The following is a 27,729-nucleotide window of genomic DNA, read 5'->3' on the forward strand; positions in this document are numbered from 1 at the left end:
CCGTTTCTCTGGCGGGCCTGAGCGGTAGGCCTTCCCCAGAGGGTGTTCTGTCCCAGCCCACGTTGAGTACTCGCTGCACTCGCAAGGAGAAACCCCTCTTCCAATCAAGCAGGCAGAAACAGCAGGAAAACCCCAAACTCCTTCTTTAATTCACAGAAACATCAGGAAAACCCAAAACCCCATCTTTAATTCACAGACCTGAATCAAACACAGTTCACAGCAACTCAATCCTTACGCAAACGGTTGCCTTTGGCAACCAGCACCTCCCACACCTTCCCTTTTATTATGCAGCCAAGGTGTGGCTTTCCTAACGCCTGCTCCTTTGCCTTTGGAGTCGCCCCATTGCATTCCTTTGTCCTGCTCTTTTCTTGCCGGCGTTTTCGTGCATCCGGGATTTGTCCCAGCTGTTCTTCATCACTGTCCACCTCCCAGCCCAGCTGTGTCTCAGCCTGAGTGTGAGTAGAGGGGCCAGACTCCTCATCAGACTGTAAGTCCTGGAGCTTCTCAGAGCCTTCCTCTGACTCCAATGTCATTCCAGGTCCTTCCTCCTCCTCCTCTGAGTCCTCAGACTCAGCTGCCGGATCGACGGGCTGGCGAGGAATCACAACAGAGGGATCCAGCCCCTGTAATGGACAAAGGGACAAAGCTTCGGTGCGATTTGGCGCAATAGCATCAAGATCATGTGAAGCGTAGCACCGCTTTATACCGCACAGGTAAGGCCACACTTGGAATATTGCGTCTCATTCTGGTCACTATGATACAAAGAAAGATGCTGATATTCTAGAAAGAGTGCCGAGGAGAGCAACTAAGATAATTCGGGACTCTGGGAGATCATCCATATGATGAACGCTGCCAGAACTGGGTATGTCTCGTCTAACGAAGAGAAGGACGAGGGTGACCTGAGAGCAATCTTCCAATATTTGGGGCACTGTCATAGAAAAAGAGAGGGTTGATCTATTCTCTAAAGGATCTGAGGGCAAGACAAGAAGTAACAGGTGGAAACTGGAGAAATTTCATGCCTGTGAGAAGAATTAACAGGGAGTTAGTTGACAGCTGGCCTCCAAAAATTCTGGCTGCTCCATCAATGGAGGTTTTTAAGAAGAGATTGTCTGGAATAGTATAGGGTCTCCTGCTTGAGTAGGGGGTTGGACTAGAAGACCTCTGAGGTCCCTTCCCACCCTGTTATTCTGTGTTCTTTACACCTGACTAGGAACTTTCTTTCTAGCTTAGCAGTTTGCCTACCCGGGCAAATCTGTCAACTAAACTGATGGAAAGAATTGTATTTAGACAGCATAACATGTCTGAAGAATTCCTCCTATGTTTGTTCCCTTAAAAAAAAAGTCACCTGATCAAGTAGGTCAGGTTTATAGCAGCCTAGGGGAGGATGGGGGTGAAACAAAGGCAGCTTTCTAGCACCCCTTTCTTTATATGTTTGGACTGAAAGACTTGGAGAATCTTTTGTTCTCTAAGGGAAAAAGGGAGCATATGATCTCACAATAGAAAGACAAGACAGAATTCTCTGAATGAAGGCTGCATCTCTGGGATGCAGAGCCCTGGAGAACCACCAGACGGTAGCAAAGAGAGAAAGAGTAAGATGTTGCTGCCCTCTGCTGGCGATCTGGATGCTGCAGCCTAATACACCAGCCTTCGTTGAAGTTGCAGAACAGGAATAATTTATTCTAGGGGCTGTAGGGCTTCTGAAGGAAAGGGTTGTGAGGACTTAACTCACTGAGTTGGAAGGATCTTGGCAACGGATCTTGTCTATTGGACATACCCTTTTCTGGTCAATTATCTTTTCTGGTGCAGAAAGATATTGTGGCAGAAATAAATATGATTGTCTACACCAGGGGTGTCAAACTGCCTGTCCATGGGCAGCATGTGTCATGCTGAAACCGCCCCCACTCCGTTGCCGGCAATGGAAAAAAAGTTGTGATACATCGTGACACGTCACGTGATATTGCGAGCTTGACAACTATGGTCTACATCAAAAGCTTAACCTCCCTCCATCCCACAACTTCACCAGATTGGGGTGGGTTTTTTTGGCTGTGCGTGTGTGTCTTTTGTCTGCTGTCGAAAACGAATCAAACAAAACGAATTGCAGTTTCGTTCTGAGGGAAGCAGGGAAGCACTACGAACAGCTGGCCTTTTGTTATTGTTATGGATCGCAGTCAGCCAGATGTTTAGACTGGGCTTAGCATTTTTATCCCCCTATGGAGTCCTTCCCCAGGACCTTGGATAGGCAGATGTGAATTTTTTTTCATGGTCTTAAAGGTACCATCTCAAGATGTAAGCAGTTCTGAGTAAGGCTGCCTTTTGCAATTGACTGCTGGTGAACTTGTCAATGCCGAAGGTGTTCAAGTGATGCTCCAGATGTTTTGGGAGGTGCCTATTACTATGGTTACTACCTTATTATACAATTTACTCGCCACCCATCTTGCAGTTCGATTCTGAGCAGTAGTGCCTAATTTTGATTCCTCACTTTCTCTGTCTCAGGAGATCGGTCCCAGGACATTACCCCAGGCCAGGCCAAGCTGGGAAGAGGGCAAAACAAAGGCAGGGCAAACCTCACCTCCAGAACAAGGAGCAGAAACCTGTTGTATCTAAGGAGGAAAGGTGGTGGGGCTTTCTGTGAAAAATGGCTGGAATTCTCCCAGCAGGGACTTTGCTTCAGAAAGTCAGGGCGTTCCTAAGAAAAAGGGGCATTGTTTTATTCAGGATTTTGCCTTTAAGCAGGAGCTATTTTTCTCACTATTTTTTTTTAACTAGGTTTCTAGTCCTTTGATACAGGAGCTTGAGAAGCATCCACATGCCTGGGAGGGGGGCCAGGCTGAGCGTGAGGGTCCAGCCTCTAGAGCAGTGGTTCTCAACCTTTTTAATGCCGCGACCCCCAACCAGTCGTAAGTCGAGAACTACTCAACCGGTCGTAAGTCGAGGACTACTCAACTGGTGCAGCACCGTTTGCAGAATGGGACTTTTGGTGGGCTCAGCAGGGCAGAGACAGCCTGGACAATTCCTATTGGCTTTTGAAAGCCAATAGAATTAGACTCTATTCAAGAGAGTCTATTCTATTGGCTTTCAAAAGCCAACAGAATAAAAGGGAGGAGCACAGCTAAGGAAAAGAGGGAAAAAAAGGCGGACTGCGTTGTTTGGCGACCCCCGTGAAATGGTCATTCGACCCCAAATAGGGTCCCGACCCACAGGTTGAGAACCAGTGCTCTAGAGTGCTTCCACTCTTGGTCCAGCATTTTCACCATGTGCACACCACACACAGCACACAACTATACACATAGTTGTGTATACTATATACTATCTCTCATGAAGTCTTACTACCTCTAGCCTTCACTCTGCCCATGCAGTCTATTTGCCAAAGATTCTATCTCTTCAAATTAATTTCTGAAGTCCAATTTGTAAAGCCTACTAATTACAGTATAGCAGAGCACTACCGCCATCCTGTGGTCTGCTGGGGACATTGCAATTTCTTTTGCAACTTCGGTTTTATAGTATAGAAGTTGCTGTAGAATTTGATGATTGAATCTGATATTTATAGAAACATTGTGTATTTTTATTCTTGCTAGTAGATACATGTACTATATATTTTTATGTTTGTTTAAACAGAAAGAGAGGTCACTTTAAGTTATATAATTGTTATTCCGACTGATTAAAAAAATATTCACGTGTATATTTTTATGCTTGGTTTGATTTTAAGAGACCACTTGAGACTATGTATTTGTCCAAGCGTTTTAAGTCAAATTTTTAAAAATGTTTTTTCCCCTGTCACTTTTTAACGTTTCCCCGTTTTTGAGTCCCTCCCAATTTTTATTTTTCTATTATGTTGTGTTTTCACTCTCTTTTATAATAAAGTTGACCGGAAAAAAAAATGGATGGAAATCACCTAACACAAGCAGTTTGGTTTTTTTTTCTAATTTTTTTTTATTTCATTGTCTAAAAAATCACAATGATAAATATATTTCATCACTATATCCAGTATCTCATTCAAACAGAGAGTGATGCTTGCAAGGATTAGAACAGGGGTCTTTGAACTTGGCCCTTTGATGACTTGTGGACTTCAACTCCCAGAATTCCTCAGCCAGGCACGCGTGCCTGGCTGAGGAATTCTGGGAGTTGAAGTCCACAAGTCATCAAAGGGCCAAGTTCAAAGGCCCCTGGACTAGAAGCTGAACGTGTATTGATGGATCAGGAAAACAACAGTTGTAAGCTGATAGCAATGACTGCTTTTTCTATTATAAGTAAAATTAAGGAGGAACACCACCCTACCCCCTGGTATGCTATCTTTAGAGTGATTTTAAAACACACTTTCTACACTGGTGTTTCACAACTTTGGCAACTTTAAGATGTGTGGACTTCAGCTCCCAGAATTCCCCAGCCCAGCCTGCAGGGAATTCTGGGAGTTGAAGTCCACACCTCTCAATGTTGCCAAGGTTGAAAAAAACAAAAACAAAAACCACCGCTCTAGATGGACAATATATGACCGGATTGTCATACGTCAATTGTCCTATGTGGCTGGTTACGCAATCCTCATAAGCCAGAATTGGCCAAACAGGTTGAATCTGATTTGACTGGGTCAAATCTTTCGAGCATTTCAGGGGAAGATAGAACCATGGCATTATGACTGGATATTTCAAGGGACAGTAAATAAACCCATGGCATTATGACCGGATATTTCAAGGGACAGTAAATGAATCCATGGCATTATGACTGGATATTTCAAGGGACAGTAAATAAATCCTTGGCATTATGACTGGATATTTCAAGGGATAGTAAATAAATCCTTGGCATTATGACTGGATATTTTAAGGGACAGTAAATGAACCCATGGCATTGTGACTGGATATTTTAAGGGACAAGAGTCCCGTTTTACAAAACTCAGTTTTAGAAGGCAAAACCTTTTCCAGACTGGAATGCCTTTATTGCTTGCCCAGGTTCCCTATTTTTAAAAAACAAGATCTTTCCTCCGTTCCCACCTCAATCTGCAGCCTTCTCGTGCCAGCCTAAGCACTCTTAAGTCCCAGCACAATGTGGGTGCAAGGGCTTCACTTTGGCATGTCTGGAGAGGCCGAGGCGGAGACCCTGAACTGGTGATTTAACCGGAGCTCTTCCCAACAAGGTGGCCTTGCTTCCAGAGGCACCTGAAAACAAATGCAAAAACACTACGTCACAACAGATTCTGGGGGGGCTTTCGTAAGACACCCAGATCCCGGGGGGTAGTCCTTGACTTACAGTCGAAACTGCACCAGGAATTGTGGTTATTAAGCGGGGGTCATCATGTGACCGCACCTGATTTTACCAACCTTTTTTTGCAGCAGCCGTTCATCAAGTGTGAGAAACACAAAGCGCACACCACGGTAATGATGATGATAATAATAATGATAATAATAATAATAAAGTTGGAAGGGACCTTGGAGGTCATCTAGTCCAACCCCGTTGAGATAGGAAATCCTATACCAGTGGTTCTCAACCTGTGGGTCGGGACCCCATTTGGGGTAGAACGACCATTTCACGGGGGTCGCCAAACAACGCAGTCCACATTTTTTCCCCCTTTTCCTTAGTTGTGCTCCTCCCTTTTATTCTACTGGCTTTTGAAAGCCAATAGAATAGACTCTCTTGAATAGAGTCTAATTCTATTGGCTTTCAAAAGCCAATAGGAATTGTCCAGGCCATCTCTGCCCTGCTGAGCCCGCCAAAAGTCCCATTCTGCAAACAGTGCTGCCCCAGTTGAGTAGTCCTCGACTTACGACCGGTTGAGTAGTCCTTGACTTACGACCGGTTGGGGGGGGGTCGCGGCATTAAAAAGGTTGAGAACCACTGCCCTATACCATTTTTGACAAGCCATTTCTGTTAATCAAATCTGTTGGCTGCAACGGATGCCTTTTTGCCAGAAACCACAAGCAAATGAGAGTTTCTGGAAACAAAAACATGGTCCATCATGATCACTGGGACGCTGCAAACAGCCATAAATAAGAGCAGCTGCTGAGCACACCCAAAATCTGATCACATGACTGGGTGTATGGGCACCCCCCAAAGCTGTCAGAATGTCAAAACTGGGTTGTATTTTTTCCCAGGGGGGGAAAGCGTTGTAAGTTTTTTTTTAAAAAAAATATTGTTTTTTTTAACGTTTACAGTTCATAAGTGCTTAACAAACAATGTGTTGTCCCACAGCTGTATCTGATCCGGGGAGGCAACAGTCTTGGTTTCTGGTCTAGCTGTACTCCATCCTCTGAAGTGAAAAATGCCTCATCCAAATTCCTTTCCATGTCCCAGGATGCTTTCTTTCTGAAATGAGATGCCCAGGCAGACAGAGGCTGGGTCATCCCAAACCAGTGTAAACACACCTGGGGGTGTCCATCTGGGCATCTTGGCCACTGCAGGGCTTGAGGTCTTCAAAGGCTTCCCAACGGATTCCGAAGAACCGAATTCCATTTCCAAATGTGGCTGAGAGTTTTCCTGATCTAATCACAGGAAAGATAGAAAAGCAACGAATGGACGGATGGCTACCAAATAAATCCTCCCTTTTAAGAAATGCAGATTAATTGCACACCACCCTTGCCCAGACTGCACGACTCGATTGATGATAGGGAACTCCAGAGAACTGGTTTTAACAGAAAGAGTCACAGCAACGTAGTAAATATTTTAACGATACCACGCTCATTTTATTAGATAAGATCACCTTTATTGTCATTTCTTTTTTACTGTGGGCACAAAGGCACACATCAAAAATAAAATTCAGTTGCCCGCTGGATGCCCTGCCTGGGGCCACATGGAATGAACGAATGAAGGGATGACCAGGCCGTAAAAAGGGAATGTATGCTTGTTTCATTCTGGTCTGCAGAAAAATCTTTTTCTAGAAGAGAATTCTATTCACTGTGCTGGCTCACAATTATTCCGAGGTGGATGCTGTGTGTGAAATCACTTGAGTTTAAAAATGCGGTGAACTAAAAGGGTCACGTGGATAGTTACAGTCAGGTATTCAGGTATCCTGAAGTTGAAACTCAAGTCCTTTGGCCACCTAATGAGAAGGAAGGACTCCCTGGAGAAGAGCCTGATGCTGGGAAAGATGGAGGGCAAGAGAAGAAGGGGACGACAGAGAATGAGGTGGCTGGATGGAGTCCCTGAAGCAGGAGGCGTGAACTTAGATGGACTCCAGAAGATGGTAGAGGATAGTAAGGCCTGGAGGAACGTTGTCCATGGGGTCGCAATGGGTCGGACACGACTTCGCAATTAACACCAACAACATTCTCAAGTAAGACGAGCAAATGCAATTTAAGAGAAAAGAGGGGGGGACTCAAAAGACAAACTTAGGGCATGATATTTGGGAAAGGATGCTGCATGTCCCCCCCCCCAGGTCAATCTTACCAGCCCGGAGGTTTTCATCATTGTCCGTCTCCGGCGTGGATATCACAGCTTCCTGTTTGAAATCCTGAGCGGCTGCCTTTGGTTCAGCAAGGCGATCTGGAATTGAAATCAAATGGTGAGGACGATGCTTCAGAAGAAAAACAAGAGAATCGTGGGCTATGTTGTCTCATAAGGAAGACGCTTTGTGGCTTCTGCTGCGCTGTTCTTGCATTCTGGAGAGGGCGCCTACACCCCCATACAAGGGCTCAAACGGTCTCGCCCACTTTCCAGTCACTGAAAAAAACCACTATCACTCTGACAGTAATCCGAAGTGCATCTGTCTTTGCTAAACGTCACTGGGAATTTAGGTAAAAGAAATAAACTGTAGGGTTTACAGGCACACCAGACATTAGAGCTGTGGGCCACTCAAAATGAAATTAGCTCGTATAGAAGTTGACCAATGAATAATAATAATAATAATAAAGTTGGAAGGAACCTTGGAGGTCTTCTAGTCCAACCCCCTGCTCAGGCAGGAAATCCTGTACCATTTCAGACAAATGCCAAAGACAGCCCCTGACTGGAAAACATGCTACCTTTTGTATAACTTGACTGTTCTATCAACTCAAAGTAAGGCGACAAAATAAACCATTTCAAGAAATGACGTATGGCTGCTCCCCCAAAGGTAAATAAAACCGGCATTTTTAGCTTGAGATTTTAAGAATCACCTTTTTCCCGTGTTTTATCTTTGTTTCCCACATATTCGTTCAGTGACAAGGCTAAGGTAACTTCCAAGTCTCTCTGGAAAACTTTCTCATCCAGGGGAACTCTGAAACCAAAAAACAAGAAGCATGAAGCCAAACGCACCAGCCTGAAGATGACGAGTGAGACTTCGTCAAAACATCGCCAAGACACTTCCAATTTTACGCGGGAGAAAACCCAAATAACCAAAGACCTACATATATATATATATGTGTGTGTGTGTGTATAAATATATGTATATGTATATATTTATACATATATATGTGTGTGTGGGTGGGTATGTATGTATGTATGTGTGTGTGTATGTATGTATGTATATATATTCGGGTTTTCTCCCACGTAATAACCAACGACCTACATACAAACACCTGTGAAAACCTCAGAAAACAAATATATATGTGTGTGTGTGTGTGTGTGTGTGTGTGTGTGTGTGTGTGTATATGTAGGTCTTTGGTTGTTCGGGTTTTCTACCGCGTGTTTCACGCGGGAGAAAACCCGAACAACCAAAGACTTACATACAAACACCCGTGAAAACCTCAGAAAACACATATATATATATATATATGTATATATATGTGTATGTATATGTGTGTGTGTATATAGATAGATAGATAGATAGATAGATAGATAGATAGATAGATAGATAGATAGATAGATAGATAAAACAAATAAAACACGATCACCGGGAGGATTACAAGTAAAAAATACTTTACTAAAAATATACTTTACTTATGCTAAAAAGTTGCCAAGCTTTCGTTGGGGGAAACTCCCCAACATCATCAGGGCTAAAAAGGCCGTATATGTATATGTATATATATTCCCTAATTATACTACAAATGTGAATCCTGGGTAAATCCATATAATAGAAATAAAATACGAAAGCTTAGCTTTAGCTTTTATATTAAACAGTTTTTGTTTTAATATTATCCTGCTGCTCGGACTATTTTATTTATTTATTTATATATATAATATGACTGAATGGATGACATCATACAATACACACACACACATGTATTTATATATAAACCATAGGAGCCTATTTATATTTATATATATATGTATATGTACTTATATGTTTATTGATAGACACAGATACATTCACCTACAATATACACGCAGACACGTATATGTGTATATTCACACACACAGACACACACACACACACCTATATACACGCAAGCGTATATCTCCATAGGCAACACACACACACACACACACACACAAACCGGCAGCCCTTCTCTGCCTCACCTCCTCCCGGCGGGGCGGGCCCTCTTCGGCGGCGCGGCGAAGTCCTCGTCTGCGGAGAGAGGTGGGCGGTTGGGGGGGTCCCGTCAGGCCGCATCCGAGACCCCGCATTCCCCCGCAGCCCCGCCCCCCGACTCACCCTCGTCGCTCTCCTGGAACGGGCCCGCGGCGGCCGCCCTCCCGCTCCGGCCGCTCCTGCCGAGGAAGCGCAGCGGTCAGGCCAGGCCTGGGCCGGCCGCTCCCCCCCCCCGGCCATTAACCCTCCCGCCCCCGTTTCCCCCCGGAGCCTACCTTCGCGCCATCGCCACCACCGGCGGAAACGGAAGTAGGACTTCCGCGAGGACTTCCGGCTACGGAGAGCGGGCGGAGGGAATCCACCAGGCGCTGGGTCTGGTTACGTCACTCTCCTCGGCCCCGCCTCTTCACACCCACTTGATTTCCCCTCGGCCCCGCCCGCTTTTTCAGTTTGATTTCGCCCCCGGCCCCGCCCCTTCCTCCCCGCTTCATTTTCCTCAGCCGCGCCCCCTTTTCAGTTGGATTTCCCCTGGGCCGCGCCCCTTCCTCCCCCGCTTCGTGTCCTCTAGGCCCCGCCCCTTTCTTCAGTTTGATTTTCCCTCGGCCCCGCCCCCTTTTTTTCTCCCGCCTAATTTCTTCTGGGGAAACTTTCACATCTCATTTATAATTTGTTTTTTTTTGCAGTGATTCATTTAACCCGGGGGTCTTCCAACTTGGCCCTTTTAGGACTGGTGGACTTCAACTCCCAGAATTCCTCAGCCAGGCACGCTGGCTGAGGAATTCTGGGAGTTGAAGTCCAAGAGTTATAAAAGGGCCAAGTTTGAAGACCCCCTGGCTTAACCACTGTGGCAAGAAAGGTCATAAAATGGGGCACAACTCACTTAACAAATGTCTCGCTTAGCAAGTGAAATGTTGAGCTCCGCTGTGGTCGTAAGTCGAGGACTCCCTGTACAGCCTGGATGGGGATGCCTGGCTCTACTCTGCCCCTGCGGACATTGGTGCTGAATGTCAGAGCAATGCAAATGACCTCCAATCCAGAAGCCCCCCAAGCTTTGTAGCTTGCATTGAAGCACCCCGAGTTTTCAACTATCTTATAGAGCAGGGGAAAGAATTACTTTTTCAGAATGAACGTAAGGAGAAGAAGAAGAAGAAGAAGAAGAAGAAGAAGAAGAAGAAGAAGAAGAAGAAGAAGAAGAAGAAGAAGAAGAAGAAGAAGAAGAAGAAGAAGAAGAAGAAAAGAGGCGGGAAGAAGAAGAAGAAGAAGAAGAAGAAGAAGAAGAAGAAGAAGAAGAAGAAGAAGAAGAAGAAGAAGAAGAAGAAGAAGAAGAAGAAGAAGAAGAAGAAGAAGAAGAAGAAGAAGAAGAAGAAGAAGAAGAAGAAGAAGAAAGCTGGAAGGCACCTTGGAGGTCATTTAGTCCAACCCCCTGCTCAGGCAGGAAACCCTATATACCATTTCAGACAAATGGCTGTCAAGTCTCTTCTTCGAAACTTCCAATGTTGGAGCATTCACTGCTTCTGGAGGCAGGTTGTTCCACTGGTTAATTGTTCTCACTGTCAGGAAATTCCTCCTTAGTTCTAGGTTGCTTCTCTCCTTGGTTAGTTTCCATCCGTAGCTTCTTGTCCTGCCTTCAGGCGCTCTGGAGAATAGCTTGACGCCCTCTTCTTTGGGGCAGCCCCTGAGATATTGGAAGACTGCTATCCTGTCCCCCCTCGTCCTTCTCTTCGTTAAACTAGACCTACCCAATCCCAGCAACCGTTCCTTATATGCTTTAACCTCCAATCCCCCAATCATCTTTGTTACTCTTCTCTGCCCTCTTTCTAGAGTCTCAACATCTTTTTTCACTTGCTCCCAATATTCCTATGTAAGTCAACTTAGGGGGGGGGGGAAACAATCCATTTCCTGTTATGATACCTCAGTAAATACTCAAAATGTAAATGTTCCAAGAGATTATATTTTTCCTGCCCCGGATTACCTTTGGAGATTTATCTTCGGTCTTCTGTCCTTTGCCAAGAGGGTTTATTTTTATTTGTGACGTAGTCAAGAATGTCCCGCAAACTCTTCTTGCCCAGATACTGCATCCTCTTACGTCCACAAAGTCCTTTTATGGCATCAGCTGTTGATCTCACTGGCTGCAAAATGTGTCTTTTTTTTCTCTCTCTCTCTCCAACCATCAGGATCTTATTTTTTTCCGAGGGGGAACCAGCGTCTGTTTCCTTTTTGCCACTCACAGATTGAAACGCCCACTTAGCATGTGAGCAAGAGGACATGTAGGCAGGTAAATTATAATGGGAATCCCACATTCCTTCCGCTAAGCCTGGAAAAAAAAAATACACATACTGCCTCTGTATTGGGCTGTCCAGCTTTCTTCGGTCTGATTCATACGCTGCCCAAACCTCAGAGTAAAGTAAATAGACCTTGAGGATTTGCATCATCGAGAAAATTGCTTTTAAATGTTTCCAGCTTACAAGATGTTTTGCGGCTTTATCCTTCGCCCCAATTCAAAAGCTACTCATTTGCTTAATCTACAGGAGGGAGATATCTCAACTGTTGCTATCCTTGTTGCCTTGCTGTAGCCAGACAATAAATCGGTTTTGTTAAACCTGTGTAAAAGATTCCAAACGTGAAATAAACATTTTGTGAATTCTCTACCCACTTTCCTGGTCCAGTTGTACGAAATGGGTTAGAAGAGGCAGAAAATAAATTGTTTTCAACAGATGGGGGTGAGCTTCTGCAGAAGGTGCATCCCAAAAGCCTTCCTTTGAAATCTTAGCATTTCTGGGTCAAACTCCAATGTCTTGGTGCTAAGGCTAATGACATGCACCGTTCACCACTGATCGGGAATGTGTCTGTCTGAAAATAAAATGGCTGAATTAATACGTTACAAGCTTCTAGGGTGTTTTAGCAGGCGGGGCCCTCAGGAATTAGGCGTTGTGGTTTGATTATCTGAACTGGCAATTTATGTTCCAGCAATTGGTGGAAATGGACTTTGGGAAACGCCATTCAAACAATCCACCATAAACAAACGGCTAGAATAATCTCAAATGGAGACTCCGCGGAGAATGTTGACATCAAAAAAGGTACAAGACAGGGATGTCCATTATCCCCATTGTTATTTATACTAATATTGGAAGTACTGACTAGAAAGATTAGACAAGATATAGAAATGAAAGGGCTGAAGATAAAAGATCAAAAATATAAATTACAAGCCTTTGCGGATGACTTGGGTTTTTTTTTTATCCTGGAGGAGCCACTTGAAACAACTACGAAATTGTTGGAGAGAACAGAAAAGTGTGGAGAAGTGGTGGCGGGTTTGAAAATAAATAAAGAAAAGACTAAAGTATTAGCAAAGAACTGAACAGATAAACAGAAAAGTCAGCTTACAGAGATTAGGAGTTGTGGGAAGGGAATAGGGCAAAGAAGGCAAGTTAAAGTATCTGTTGGGAAGCCCCCAGCCTAGCTGGAAAGAGGGAGGTAGGCTGGAGTCAATTGCCTGCACCGTTGGACTGCACCGCAAACTCGTATCTTGTGAAGGGTTTCAGTCCGCTAATAAGAACATCTTCTTTAGAGCTATGGAGAAGAAGAAAAAAATTCCCACAAGAGGATGAAACCGTGTTCACAGGAGCGGATGTCCTTCAAAGACTGGCAAGATTTTTGGCAGCCTTTGAATGGCATAGAAAGATAGGGCTGGAAGGAAATGTCTCGGTTGCCAGTGTGGGGCCTTTACCAGCTTCTGATTTAGCTGTTATTTTATTGACGGGATGTAAAAACAGATTAAAATCTGGTGGGCCAGAAAAGCCGACAACTACCCAAAGAGATTTCTCTGGGTTGATCTCGGATATCTAGAAAGTCTAGTCAGGGTTATATAAAAGAAAAGGAAAGATTAAAGCAGTGGTTCTCAACCTTTCTAATGCCGTGACCCCATAATACAGTTCCCCATGTTGTGGTGACCCCCCAAGTGGGTGTGGCCACCAATAAGAGGGAGTAGGACAGCTAGGGAAAAGGGAAAAAATGGCGGACAGCGTGGTTTGGCGACCCCCGTGAAATGGTCGTTCGACCCCAAATGGGGTCCCGACCCACAGGTTGAGAACCACTGGATTAAAGTATCTTAAAGTATCCCAGAACAACTTAGAAAGCTAAATACTGTAATATAAAGGCAACTGGACTTTGTTTTTCCTTGAAGGCGTTTCGTTTCTCACCCCAGAAGCTTTTTTCAGAACTGAAGAAGCTTCTTGGATGAGAAGCAAAAGCTCTTCAAAGAAAAACAAAAAAGTCCCGTTGCTTCTTGCAAAAGCATCTTTGGGACAACCAAGACCTGGATGACTAAGAATCTCCATAAACAGTGTAATATCAAAGAGAAAGCATGAATGCTCCTCACTAAATGATCTGAATGGTTCCAATAAGAAAAAAAAAGTCCATTTTTAATTCTTTGGTAAGAAAAGCCCCCACATTCGTTCTGCTTGCAACTGTCCACGACCCAACAATGACATCATGACACGACCCAAATGACTTCATTTGTGCAATGTATCGCGATCCTTGTGATGATCACTTACACTGCTGAGGATGCTCCTACCTTGTGTAATACATCACAAGCGAGGCATTCTTTAACCCCCAGGGGCTGAAACGGACTGTGTAGTTGACAATCTTCGTGGTGGTGAAGTCGGGTTTCTTCCACCGCAACCAAATTGTTGTGGAACTATTGGAATCAACATGGAGATGGCCAGGAGGTGGTGGGGGACCTTTCTGAACTGGAAGATCTGAGAAAATAATCAGGGAGGAGGAGGAGGAGGAGGAGGAGGAGGAGGAGGAGGAGGAGGAGGAGGAGGAGGAGGAGGAGGAGGAGGAGAAGGAGAAGGAGAAGGACTGGGGGGATTCCTGTATTATAGGCTGAAAATAATAGAGTAGTTAGGTCAAACTCTGCTCTTCTGGCCCCGATTGTTCAAACTGAAATTACAACTAGGAAATACGCGCCTTGTGGTCTATGCTGCTTGTTGTAAATTATCTCAGGCAGATATCCACTAATTCGTTGTACTATCCCACTGAGTTATTATCCATGTTTGGGGTTTTCCTCAAAATTAGTATTAGTATTCCCGGAATTTCAAGCTAATCATAATGTGGACGATCCAGATTATAAATCAGATCATGGATTTGGCATCTCGTGCATTGCAGGCTGACACTTGGTGATGACTTCACCTGCGTCGTGTTGGTTAGCAGAATCAGGAAGTTTGCTGTGTGTGGGTTGTGTGACAGAGACAAACTCCCCAAATACAGCCACTGCAGGATGTGAGATTTAACAACTCTTGGGCTAGGGAGCAATCGCACCAGAGTACATGCGGTTGTCTCTGTCTGTAATTATGCCTAGAATATACCAGCTATAGAAAGGGCCCACCTTCATATCTTCACTTACTAACGCACAAACTTCCTAGATCCTCTGTTTACGTCCACGCTAAAAAGAAAGTGTACAGACTTTTTTGTTTGTTTTGATAGCACATCTGTCGAAGGGGAACATCAGGAAATATTGGCTGTCCTTCACTTGGCAAATATATTAGCTTCTTGTGCATTGGTGTATAAAACAGTTCTGCTTATCTTTTTTTAAAATTATTTTTAGAACATGTTGTTAGCATCCTTCATGAACAGTCACTGTTTCCGGGATGGACAGATTTGAGGACAGATTTGTTTTAACGTCCGTTCTTCTTTCAACAAGTAGACTCTTCAGAATAACAGAGTTGGAAGGGACCTTGGAGGTCATTTAGCCCAACCCCCAGCTCAGGCAGGGAACCCTATACCCTTTCTGACAAATGGCTGCCCAGTCTCTTCTTAAAAACTTCCAGTGTTGGAGCATTCACCGCTTCTGGAGGCAGGTAGTTCCACTGGTTAACTGTTCTAACTGTCAGGAAGTTTCTCCTTAGTTCTAGGTTGCTTCTCTCCTTGATTATCCTTGATTTGTTTCGGACCAGGTCCTAACAGGTTGTGGCCAACAAGTAGTTGCAATTGGTAGGGAGCGATTAGCTGAGTCAGGAGGTGGTCCAAAATAAAAGTTATTTTTTAGGGGATGGGGCTTCTTTTCCAGAGGGCTCTCCTCTGTTGGAAGGATTCATTCTTCAATTCAGCTCGCCTCCCCCTGTTGTGGATGCTCCATCACTGGAGGTTTTTAAGAGGAGAGTGTTTGTCAAGAATGGTCTAGGCTAGGGTCTCCTATTTCTGCCTTAGGCGTGAAAGCGGTCTGGGTGACTTTGGGTCAAACATCAGGACACGGAGAATTCTAGTCCCACTTTAGGCAGGAAAGCCGACTGGGTGGCTTTGAACCAGTCAATCTCTCTCACAGGGTTGTTATTGTGGGGAAAATAGGACGAAGAATATTAGTTATGTTCACCACCGGGACTTGTTTATCAATATAGTAAAAATGAGAAATAAATAACTAAGTACATTGGCAAGTTGCCTGTTAAGGCAAGATATGCAGTCGTTCTGAAACATTGTTTGCAGTGTACATCCCATTCCATCAGATCCAGTAGATGTGAATATCATTAAGAATAGAATAGAATAGAAATATAGAATAGAATAGAATAGAATAGAATAGAATAGAATAGAAATCTTTATTGAGAATAGAATAGAATATAGATAGAATAGAATTATAGAATAGAATTACAAAATAGAATAGAATAGAATTACAGAATAGAATAGAATAGAATAGAAATATAGAATAGAATAGAATAGAACAGAAATCTTTATTGAGAATAGAATAGAATATGGATAGAATAGAATTATAGAATAGAATTACAAAATAGAATAGAATAGAATAGAATTACAGAATAGAATAGAATATAGAATATAATTACAGAATAGAATAGAATAGAAATATAGAATAGAATAGAACAGAAATCTTATTGAGAATAGAATAGAATATAGAATAGAATTACAGAACAGAATTACAAAATAGAATAGAATATAATTACAGAATAGAATAGAAATATAGAATAGAACAGAAATCTTATTGAGAATAGAATAGAATAGAATAGAATATAGAATAGAATAGAATTACAGAACAGAATTACAAAATAGAATAGAATAGAATAGAATTACAGAATAGAATAGAATAGAATAGAATATAGAATAGAATAGAGTATAGAATAGAATATAATTACAGAACCGAATTACAAAATAGAATAGAATAGAATAGAATAGAATAGAATAGAATAGAATAGAATAGAATAGAATAGAATAGAATAGAATAGAAAAGAAAAGAATGGGACCTTGGAGGTCTTCTAGTCCAGCTGATCTCTGACTCAAAAGCCTGCGGACGTCCCTGCTTCCGGCCATTCAGGGGCTGCGAAAGGCTCCCTGGAAAAGTTTGAAAAGTTTCAAAAACTTTTTGAAGGGGAGGAGACGGAGGAACCAGAATGCGACTTAAGGGACAAACATCACGGATGACCGAGAAACGGGGAGACCCCCTGCACCCTGCCCTCCTTTTCAGATAACCAGGCAAAGTATAATCAGGGAAACCCCACCCCCACCCCCACCCCCCCCAGAAAAGCCTTATTTGGGAAAAAGCTACACCTCTCTGAGAACTGCAGCTCTTCCTGGGATCTGGGGGCGCTCCTAAAATATTGCCTCTGCTAAAAAAAAAAAAAGGAAAGGAAAGGAAAGGAAAGCCAAGGGGTGTCTCTTCCATCCTCCCGCCCCCCTTCTCCCTGTCTCCCCCCCCCCCCAGCAGCCCTGCATAAAGCCGCGGCCGGAGGGCCCGGGAGCCCAGCAAGCGGTCAGCCCAGGAGAGGACCCGGACCGGCCCCTGCGCTCCTGCCGCCTCCCAGCCCAGCGAAGACCATGCGCCCCGTCCCGGCTCCGGCGCTCCTCCGCGCCCTGAGGCTGCTGCTCCCGCTGGCCGCCGGCGCCGTCGCCTACCCGGCCTGGAGCAACTCCGACGACCTGGTGCACCTGTACACCTCCAGCGCCAGGAAGAGCTTCCACCTGCAGATCCACCCCGACGGACGCGTGGACGGCAGCCCGGAGCAGACCGTGGACAGTAAGTGCCCCGCGGAGCTGCCCAGCCGGCTGGTGCGGGAGGGATGGGGAGGGAGACGGGATTCAATAAGAGTAGAGTAGGGTAGGGTAGGGTAGGGTAGGGTAGGGTAGGGTAGGGTAGGGTAGGGTAGAGCAGAATAGAAGTATAGAGTAGAGTAGAGTAGAGTAGAAATATAGAATAGAGTAAGTAGAAATATAGAATAGAATAGAGTAGAAGAGAAGAGAATAGAGTAGAAAATAGAATAGAATAGAATAGAAAATAGAATAGAATAGAAAATAGAATAGAATAGAATAGAATAGAATAGAATAGAATAGAATAGAATAGAATAGAATAGAATAGAATAGAATAGAAAATATGGAATGGAATGGAATGGAATGGAATAGAGAAAAGGAATGGAATGGAATAGAATAGAATAGAATAGAATAGAATAGAATAGAATAGAATAGAATAGAATAGAATAGAATAGAATAGAATAGAATAGAATAGAATAGAATAGAATAGAACAGAACAGAATAGAATAGAATAGAATATTTTTTTTCTATTCTATTATAGCATACTGGATAGCAGTATTCCAGTATTTGAGGGGCTGCCCCAAAGAAGAGGGAGTCAAGCTATTCTCCAAAGTGCCTGAAGGCAGGAGAAGAAGCAACGGGTGGAAACTAATCAAGGAGAGAAGCAACCTGGAACTAAGGAGAAACTTCCTGACAGTGAGAACAATTAACCAGTGGAACAGCTTGCCATCAAAAGTTGTGAATGTTCCCTCACTGGGGGGGGGGGTTAAGAAGAGACTGGACAGCTACTTGTCTGAAATGGTATAGGGTCTCCTGCTTGAGGGGCTGGACTAGAAGACCTCCAAGGTCCCTTCCAGCTCTATTCTGATTGAGACTAGACTAGACTAGACTAGAATAGAACAGACTAGACTAGACTAGACTAGACTAGACTAGAATAGAATAGAATAAAATAGAATAAGTTGGAAGGGACCTTGGAGGTCATCTAGTCCAACCCCCTGCTCAGGCAGGAAACCCTACACCATTCCAGACAAATGGTCTTCCAATCCCTTCTTAAAAGCCTCCAGCGTTGGAGCACCCACAGCCTCTGGAGGCAAGTCGTTCCACTGGTGAATTGTTCTAACTAACAGTCAGGAAGTTTTCCCTTAGTTCTTGGTTAGCAAGGACCCACTTGCTTATTTTTACGGAAGTAGCTGTCTCCGCCCAGGTCCGCTTCCTTCCAGGCAGGAACCCGGTGGGGAACCTTTGGGCAGGTTTATTGGGGGAGCTGTGTGTGTAGGCCAGTGGTTCTCAACCTTTTTAATGCCGCGACCCCCAACCGGTCGTAAGTCGAGGACTACTCAACCGGTCGTAAGCCGAGGACTACTCAACTGGTGCAGCACCGTTTGCAGAATGGGACTTTTGGCGGGCTCAGCAGGGCAGAGACAGCCTGGACAATTCCTATTGGCTTTTGAAAGCCAATAGAATTAGACTCTATTCAAGAGAGTCTGTTCTATTGGCTTTCAAAAGCCAATAGAATAAAAGGGAGTAGCACAGCTAAGGAAAAGGGGGGAAAAAATGGCGGACTGCGTTGTTTGGCGACCCCCGTGAAATGGTCGTTCGACCCCAAATGGGATCCCAACCCACAGGTGGAGAACCAGTGGTGGAGGCGGATGTTTGGGGTGGTGAGAACTGGAGACTGGCGGAGAGGGCTTTTAAAAAGTTGGAGATGAGATTTTTGGAGCCTTCTCTAAACCAAGGCTGTCAGATTGCTGAACGATGTAGGACTAGCCTGGTCTAGCAGAGAAGATGCTGGTCTAGAACCTAGCAGAGTGTGAGTTCTAGTTGCCCCAGGTATGACTACCGCTTGGGTCATTTGGAGCTAAGCCTGGGAGAGGGTGATATTTGCTGTGAACTCCGCGTGGTGTCAGGAAGGGCATCCAGCCAGTAAAGGCTCAGCTCCACCCAGTCCATCCAACTCTTTGGGAATTTGGGAAGACATCAGATAATAGTATTCCAATAGGGGAGGTCGCCCTTTCTGGCTTAAGAGATGTATGGAGAGGTCTCCTAATATTTAAGCCGTTCACTTCCAGGTGCTTTGATCATCAAATCTGAAGGTGCAGGCTATGTTGTGATCAGCGGTGCGAGGACCGGACTCTTCCTTTGCATGGACGCTAACGGAAATCTCTTCGGATCGGTAAGTCCTAATATTCATTTCAGATTATCTGACCCCTTTCCTAGGGCAGCCAAGGCATTAAGTCCTTATTAAGTTCCTGTCTCTCTACCTCGTTTTTCTAGCCATGGGTTAAAAGTATCTCATGTTCTAAAGCAGGGGCCTTCAAACTCGGCCACTTTAAGACTTGTGGACTTCAACTCCCAGAATTTCTCAGCCAAGTGTGCCTGGCTGAGGAATTCTGGGCATTGAAGTCCACAAGTCGTAAAAGAGCCGAGTTTGAAGACCTTGTTCTAAAGCATACTGAGTCTTCTTTCTCTTTCATTTTCAATGTCAGCTGTCCATTTCTGCACAATCTAGACTTTTTTTGATGAACTCTTCCTCCGTTGGTTATTCTGCATTTTTCCAATGTCGAGTGAATACAATTCTTGCTGCAGTCAATACATGTAATATTAATATATACATTCTTTCTCATAATTTCCATTCCATTCCATTCCATCTTTTCTATTCTAGTCTAGTGTAGTCTAGTCTAGTCTAGTGTAGTCTAGTCTAGTCTAGTCTAGTCTAGTCTAAATTCCATTCTATTCCATTCTAAATTCTATTCCATTCTGTATCCTGTTCCTATTCTATTCTATTCTATTCTATTCTATTCTATTCTATTCTATTCTATTCTATTCTATTCTATTCTATTCTATTCTATTCTATTCTATTCCATTCCATTCCATTCCATTATTCTATTCTGTTCTGTTCTGTTCTGTTCTGTTCTGTTCTATTATATTCCATTCCATTCTGTTCTGTTCTGTTCTGTTCTATTATATTCCATTCCGTTCTGTTCTGTTCTGTTCTGTTCTGTTCCGTTCCGTTCCGTTCTATTCTATTCTATTCTTCATTCCTATATTCTATTCTTCATTCCTATATTCATTCTATTCTATTCTATTCTATTCTATTCTATTCTATTCTATTCTATTCTATTCTATTCTATTCTATTCTATTCTATTCTATTCCATATTTTCTCTTCTCTTCTCTTCTCTTCACTTCACTTCACTTCTCTTCTGCTCTGCTTCACTCTGTTCTTATCGATAGGCATGGCTGATTTTTGTCACCGCTGCCCTGACACGTTGTGCGTTGGTTTCCCTTCAGAACTTCTTCAGCAACGAGGACTGCCTTTTAAAGCACCTGATGCTGGAAAACGGCTACGACGTTTACCAGTCGCCCAAGCACAAGCACCTGGTCAGTCTCGGAAGGGTGAAGCGGATACTCTTTCCCAATATGAACCCGCCGGCCTATTCTCAGTTTTTAACCAGAAGGAATGAAATCCCCTTGGTCCAGTTCAACACCCCCAGGGCTCGCCAAGTGGACCCCTGGGATGAGGACGTCGAGCTGTGTGGGGGTCTCTTATCCACTGGAAAGTTGCCCGAAGAAAATCCAGATGAGGTGGGCCTCCATCCTTGCTTGGGCAGCTCCAATTCTGAAGAGAGAGACCCCAATGGGGCCACGCTGAGCAGAAGGTTTTCTAGCCCTCGAACGGATTCCTGAACCTGAGGACGACGTCAGGGAAGCGGACTCTCTGCTGAATCGTCAAAGAAAGCAAAATTCCTTTTCTTTTTGTTTTTCCCAGATGAATTGTTCAGAATAAGGGGTGATAGCTGGGTCTGTGTCTTCCCGGTTCTAGCACTGGTCCTGAATGACAAACCTGGAGCGTGGGTGACGAGGGGAGTTTTGTATGTTTTGCTCTGTCTACGTTTGTAATGTTGAAGCATCGTAACTGCAATGCTGCACGGTAGATAAAGAGTCTTGCCGTGTCACACAGCGCACCCACAGCTGACTGGCCGAGATTGTGAAGTCGCCAACGTTTTATCAGTGGAAGCTTTGCCTTGATTGGGCTCCATTTTAAGGAGATGGCCCAGAACCTCTCAACAAATAAAGCCTGTGGATCAGCAGGGGCAGAAGGAGAAAAAAAGGATCTCTATTAGAATAGAATAGAGCTGGAAGGGACCTTGGAGGTCTTCTAGTCCAGCCCCCTGCTGAAGCAGGAGAACCTAGACCATCTCAGACAAGGGACTGTCCAATCTCTTCTTAAAAACCTCCAGTGATGGAGCGTCCACGATTTCTGAAGGCAAAGCTGTTCCACTGGTAAATTGTCTGCACTGTTAGGAAGTTTCTCCTTAATTCCAGGTTGCTTCTCTCTTTGGTCAGTTTCCAACCATTGTTTCTTGTCCTGCCCTCTGGTGCTTTGGGGAATAATTTGACTCCCTCTTCTTTGTTTGCAGCCTCTCAAATACTGGAAGACTGCTATCATGTCTCCTCTGTTTCTTCTTTTCTTTAGACTAGCCAAACCCAAGTCCCTTAGCCGTTCTTCATATGTTTTAGTCTCCAGGCCTTTCATCATCTTAGTTATTAGAGAGGCGGGGAATTAATTTTCCCATGGGAGCACATGATAAACTAGGACTGTTAGGGAGGACCAAACCAAAACAGGGCCTGACATGACCTAATAGAATAACAGAACTGGGAGGAACCTTGGAGGTCATCTAGTCCAACCCCCTGATCAGGCAGGAAGCCCTATATCATTTCAGACAAATGGCTGTCCAGTCTCTTCTTAAAAACTTCCAGTGTTGGAGCATTCACAGCTTCTGGAGGCAGGTTGTTCCACTGGTTAATTGTTCTAACCGTCACGAAGTTTCTCCTTAGTTTTAGGTTGCTTCTCTCCTTGATGAGTTTCAAGCTACTATCTCACAATATCCCAAAATGAGTGAAAGGGGTCTAATTCAGCCAGGACCATCTCCGTGAGTTTCTCCTTTTGGATCTCAGCAGGCCTCCTTCATGACTAACCTTAGCTTGATTCAGGATACTGACCCATCCTGTCAACCTGTCAGCCAAAGGTAGGCTTTGCACAGGAAAGGTTAACTCCTGTCTTGGTCTGGGTTATCTACTACCAGATGGAGGGGAACGGGCAGATAAGCCTGGAGAACAGAGTGGGGATGCTCCATAAAACAGCTTTGTGGGCTGTTAAAGCGTTAGCTGGCAGCCATCCTTCCAGCCTGGGGTTTGAATCCAGGTCATGCCTGAGTCCTTCCAACTCAGGATGTCAGGATATGAGATGAGAGCTTGGAAGAGGCAGTATTTGTATGAGAAAATTCCTAGAAAAAGTCTTTGATGGGAACGGTGCACCAGACTAGGAAGCTGGTACCGTAGTTGAATTAGCTGGATCCTCATCAGATTCTCTTGGGGATTCATGATTTGTCCCTGCTTCCCACTGCGACTATTATACTGTTGTTTTATTTTGTCGTACAGCATTGCATGTGTTGGTATCTTGTTGTTTCTTGATTTCTTACGAGTTTTATCTCGGCTGAAAATGCAAGTCAGCCTCAAAGCATTTTTTCTTCTACCTGAACGGAATGTTCTGTAGGTAAAGATTACTAAAAAAATGATCAGCCTGCAGGGCAATAATTGTCGGTTTTGCAGTCTAGGCCAGTCTACAAGTAGTCCCTGAATTATTATCTTTCATTTAGCAACCGTTCAGATTTACAGGGTGCTAGAAAGTGACTTATGACTGGTCCTCACACTTAACCACTGTTGCAGCCTCCTCACCGTCCTACGATCAAAATCTGGGTGTATTGACGATGGATCTAGCATCCTGGCCAAGCAATCGTCCCCGGTGATTTTGCTTCGGACATGCAAACCCAATGGGGGAAGCCAAATGTAGTAGGAAGGACATGACAGCGTCAATGAGGGCAGTGACTCCCATAAGGCCATCAAATGGGGGCAAAACTCACGTAACAAATGTCAACAGGAATTTTGAGCTCAGTTGCAGTTGTAAGTTAAGGACGACCTATATTAGCTTCCGAACGTGAGTATCCTTGTGGGAAAGGGTGACGTACTGATAGGTCTGCTCATCCTTCTACAGGCTGGCTTGGGGTATCCTGGGTTGTCTATGGAGATTATTCTCAGTCATCCAGTTGTCCCAAAGATGCTTTTCCACGAGGCAACTGGACTTTCTTGTTTTTCCTTCGGTTTAGGACCTCTGCAGGTCCTAAAGCTCCGGGTGGCCTCAAGGACTCTCTAAAAGGATGCAAATGACCAGCTGTCTGCAAGGAGTATAAATCCTTCCATCCCCTGCCCTCCAGTCAGAACATGAAGAAGCTTCTGGGATGAGGGGCGAAATGTCTTCAAAGAATAATAAGAAAGTCCCATGAGGACACAGATAAACCTCCAAGTGGCCTCAAGGACTCTCTAAAAAGACGTAAACGACCAGCTGTCTGCAAGGAGTATAAATCCTTCCATCCCCTGCCCTCCAGTCAGAACCTGAAGAAGCTTCTGGGATGAGGAGCGAAATGTCTTCAAAGGAAAAACAAGACAGTCCAGTTGCCTCCTGGAAAAGCATCTTTAGGGTATCCTGAGTTGTGGCACGTCCCGCAGGCTCCGAGCTCCGAGCAAAGGGACGGGACTTTCCAAGACGGATATTTAGTTTCACTGGTGCCCATTACAAAATAGGCATGACAACGCAACTTCTTTCGTAGGCAACCCTCTTCCAAAACAGCACCTGAGGTGATCTATTCTCTCCCAATATCTCAAAACGAGAATAAGGGGTCCAATTCAGCTAGGATCTTCCTTTGAGTCTTGGCAGGACACCCTCATGATTAACCCTAGCTTTATTCAGGATACCACTCTACAAGGCCTTGGTAAGGCCATACTTGGAATACGGCATCCAGTTTTGGTCACCACAATGTAAAAAAGAGGTTGAGACTCTAGAAAGAGTACAGAGAAGAGCAACAAAGATGATTAGGGGACTGGAGGTTAAAACATATAAGGAACAGTTGCTAGAATTGGGTATGTCTAGTTTACCGAAGAGAAGGACAAGGGGGGACATGATAGCAGTATTCCAATATCTCAGGGGTTGCCCCAAAGAAGAGGGAGTCAAGCTATTTTCCAAAGCCCCTGAAGGCAGGACAAGAAGCAATGGGTGGAAACTCATCAAGGAGAGAAGCAACCTGGAACTAAGGAGAAACTTCCTGACAGTCAGAACAATTAACCAGTGGAACAACCTGCCTCCAGAAGTGGTGAATGCTCCAACACTGGAAGTTTTTAAGAAGACACTGGACAGCCATTTGTCCGAAATGGTGTAGGGTTTCCTGCCCGAGCAGGGGGTTGGATTAGATGACCTCCAAGGTCCCTTCCAACTTTACTACTATTACTATTACCCACCCATCCTATCAACCTGTTGGCCAAAGGTAGGCTTTGTGCAGGAAAGGTTAAATCATGGTTTTTGGCATGGGTTATCAAGAACCAGATGGAGGGGAATGGGCACATACGCGTCCCTTCCGGGAGAACAGAGTTGGGATGCTCCATAAAGCAGCTTTGTGGTCTGTTCAAGCATTCGCCGGCATCCATCCGTCCAGGCTGGGGTTCAAATCCAGGTCAAGCAAAGCCAATGGAGGATTTACTTAACAACCGTATGAATCACTTTACCGCGATTTGCTGTGGCAAAAAAAAAAAAAAAAGATTGCAAAATTGTAAAATCCGTTGTGACTCATTTAATGACTGTCTCGTTTATAGGGGTAGAAATTCCAGTCTCAGTTGCCGGGTTCTCAGTTGCTGTTTCCAGGATGGGACTGAGCGAGGCGTGTCCGTCATCCGACAGTGTCTTCCCAAAGGGTAAAAAGTTGTGGTTAGTGTGGCATTTGTGTGTCACGGAAGCACTGTTTCAAGCAGCCAACAAAAAATTAACAGCTCAAATCCAGGCAAAAAATGTTTAAAAAACCCAACAATGTGGTGTTGGGGAAATGGTGGGAAACATCTCTGCCCCCCCACATCCATTCAGGTCAGATAAAAAGACTTGAGTGGGGAAATGGGAGGACTCAGTGCTGGAGGTGGAACATGGAGCATGGTCATGTTTTATGGACGGTCCCAATTGGGATGTATGTATCTTACAAAAATGTGGGGATTGTTCACAAGAACATCCTGGAACACGATAACAAATAATGAGAATGCAATGTATGTATTTTTTTCCCTATTTATTTATTTATTTGAACTTCTTACATATTGAAGATGTATTTATGACTATTTATGATGTCTATTAGTCTGCCCCCCCTCCCAATGCTGTCTCTCGGTGAAGACAAAATAAATGTTTCATCTTTTTCAAGAAGGAAAATTGTCTCTTTATTCAACGTTCCCGGTTTAATTCGGTACAGTGATTCCCGAGTTCCAAGCAGGTACATCCTCGTGTCCTGGGAAATGAATCACAAATTCCCAAATCCAGCCAAAATCTTTTATTGCGCCCTGGTAAAGAGGCAGTTGGACCCTAAGAAAGGCTGAGCGCCAAAGAATGGAGGCCTTTGAACTCTGGTGCTGGAGAAGACTCCTGCGAGTCCCCTGGACTGCAAGGCGATCCAACCAGTCAGTCCTGGAGGAGATCAACCCCGACTGCTCTTTAGAAGGCCAGATCCTGAGGTTGAAACTCAAGGACTTTGGCCACCTAATGAGAAGGAAGGACTCACTGGAGAAGAGCCTGATGCTGGGAAAGATGGAGGGCAAGAGAAGAAGGGGACGACAGAGAATGAGGTGGCTGGATGGAGTCCCTGAAGCAGGAGGCGTGAGCTTAAATAGACTCCAGAAGATGGTAGAGGACAGGAAGGCCTGGAGGAATGTTGTCCATGGGGTCGTGATGGGTCAGACACAACTTTGCAATGAACAACAACAACAAAGGGGCAGTGCTGTGCACCCCCAAATTCAGCACAAAGGGGACTTTTTCGGTTTGGTTAGCTACACATCCAGCCCATGAACCAGAAATTCCCTCCAGTCCTCAGAGAGAGAGGACTTTTTCTTAACTGGGAACAGGGAAGGTCCACCTACCCTGAACATGAATCCCAGCACACAATGATTTTGGGAGCCTTTCTCTTCTTCTAAGTAAGAAAGGTCTGTTTGGTGTCCCAGTGGGATGACTGCAGGTTGCTTGTTGTATCATAAAGCACTGTGTTAATAGAAGTAAGGAGGAAGATAGAGGTTATTCCAGTATTTGAGAGGCTGCCACAAAGAAGAGGGGGTCAATTTATTCCCCAAAGCACCAGAAGGCAAGATGAGAAACAATGGATGGAAACCCAATCAAGGAGAGAGGCAACCTGGAATTAAGGAGAAACTTACTAACAGTGAGGACAATTAACCAGTGGAACCACTTGCCACCAGAAGTTGTGAATGTTCCATCACTGGAGGCCACATGTCTGAAACAGTATAAGTCTCCTGCTTGAGCAGGAGGCTGGACTAGATGACCTACAATGTCCCTTCCAGCTGTAGTCTAACTGAGAATAGAATAGAATAGAATAAATAGAACAGAACAGAACAGAACAGAACAGAATAGAATAGAATAGAATAGAATAGAATAGAATAGAATAGAATAGAATAGAATAGAATATAGGAGTAGAGTAGAGTGGAAATAAAGAATAGAATATAGAAATAAAGAATAGAGTAGAGTAGAGTAGAGTAGAGTAGAGTAGATTAGAGAATAGAATAGAATAGAATAGAATAGAATAGAATAGAATAGAATAGAATAGAATAGAATAGAATAGAATAGAATAGTGGAGTAGAGTAGAGTAGAAATAAAGAATAGAATAGAGTATAGAAATAAAGAATAGAGTAGAGTAGAGTAGAGTAGAGTAGAGTAGAGTAGAATAGAATAGAATAGAATAGAATAGAATAGAATAGAATATAGGAGTAGAGTAGATTAGAGTAGAAATAAAGAATAGAATAGAGTATAGAAATAAAGAATAGAGTAGAGTAGAGTAGAGTAGAATAGAATAGAATAGAATAGAATAGAATAGGAGCTGGAAGGGACCTTGGAGGTCTTCTAGTCCAGCCCCCTGCTCAAGCAGGAGAACCTATCCCATCTCAGAAAAGTGACTGTCTGGTCTCTTCTTAAAAACCTCCAGTGATGAAGCGCCCACGCTTTCTGGTGGCAAGCTGTTCCACTGGTTAATTGTTCTCACTATTAGGAAGTTTCTCCTTAATTCCAGGTTGCTTCTCTCTCGGGTCAGTTTCCAACCATTTTAATGGCCAACACCAGGTGACCAAAAAGTCCACGATCCTTTGAATGCCCCCCAATGGTCTGATTGTTTTGGAAGTACGTGTCTTTTCCTTTCTCCCGGCCCCCTTCCCGCCTCCACCCCCCACACCCTGCATAAAGCCGCGGCCG

The 27,729-nt window shown here is 44.2% G+C and overlaps 2 protein-coding genes and 1 long non-coding RNA gene across 3 annotated transcripts; 2 read left to right on the forward strand and 1 right to left on the reverse strand.

Annotated features, from left to right (window-relative positions):
* The first annotated feature begins 46 nt into the window (after nt 1-46).
* Nucleotides 47-6,344, forward strand: LOC120317319. The gene is made up of 3 exons (XR_005559211.1): nt 47-713; nt 5,322-5,363; nt 6,178-6,344. It is a non-coding gene; the product is annotated as an uncharacterized LOC120317319 (long non-coding RNA).
* Nucleotides 3,911-9,761, reverse strand: RAD51AP1 (RAD51 associated protein 1). The gene is made up of 7 exons (XM_039363826.1): nt 9,646-9,761; nt 9,494-9,549; nt 9,358-9,406; nt 8,076-8,176; nt 7,372-7,467; nt 6,351-6,467; nt 3,911-5,147 (listed from the first exon to the last, which is right to left on the reverse strand). Exons 1-7 carry the CDS (start codon nt 9,654-9,656, stop codon nt 5,020-5,022), a joined length of 558 nt encoding a protein of 185 aa, XP_039219760.1. The 5' UTR covers nt 9,657-9,761; the 3' UTR covers nt 3,911-5,019.
* A 7,427-nt stretch (nt 9,762-17,188) lies between these two features.
* Nucleotides 17,189-21,083, forward strand: LOC120317313 (fibroblast growth factor 23-like). The gene is made up of 3 exons (XM_039363818.1): nt 17,189-17,387; nt 19,468-19,571; nt 20,688-21,083. The coding sequence occupies exons 1-3, from the start codon at nt 17,189-17,191 to the stop codon at nt 21,081-21,083; spliced, it is 699 nt and encodes a 232-aa protein (XP_039219752.1).
* Nucleotides 21,084-27,729: the final 6,646 nt, after the last annotated feature.

Source organism: Crotalus tigris, unplaced genomic scaffold (genome assembly GCF_016545835.1).
Source record: "Crotalus tigris isolate CLP2741 ecotype Arizona unplaced genomic scaffold, ASM1654583v1 scf7180000019599.1365583, whole genome shotgun sequence".
NCBI classification, from domain to species: Eukaryota; Metazoa; Chordata; class Lepidosauria; order Squamata; family Viperidae; genus Crotalus; species Crotalus tigris.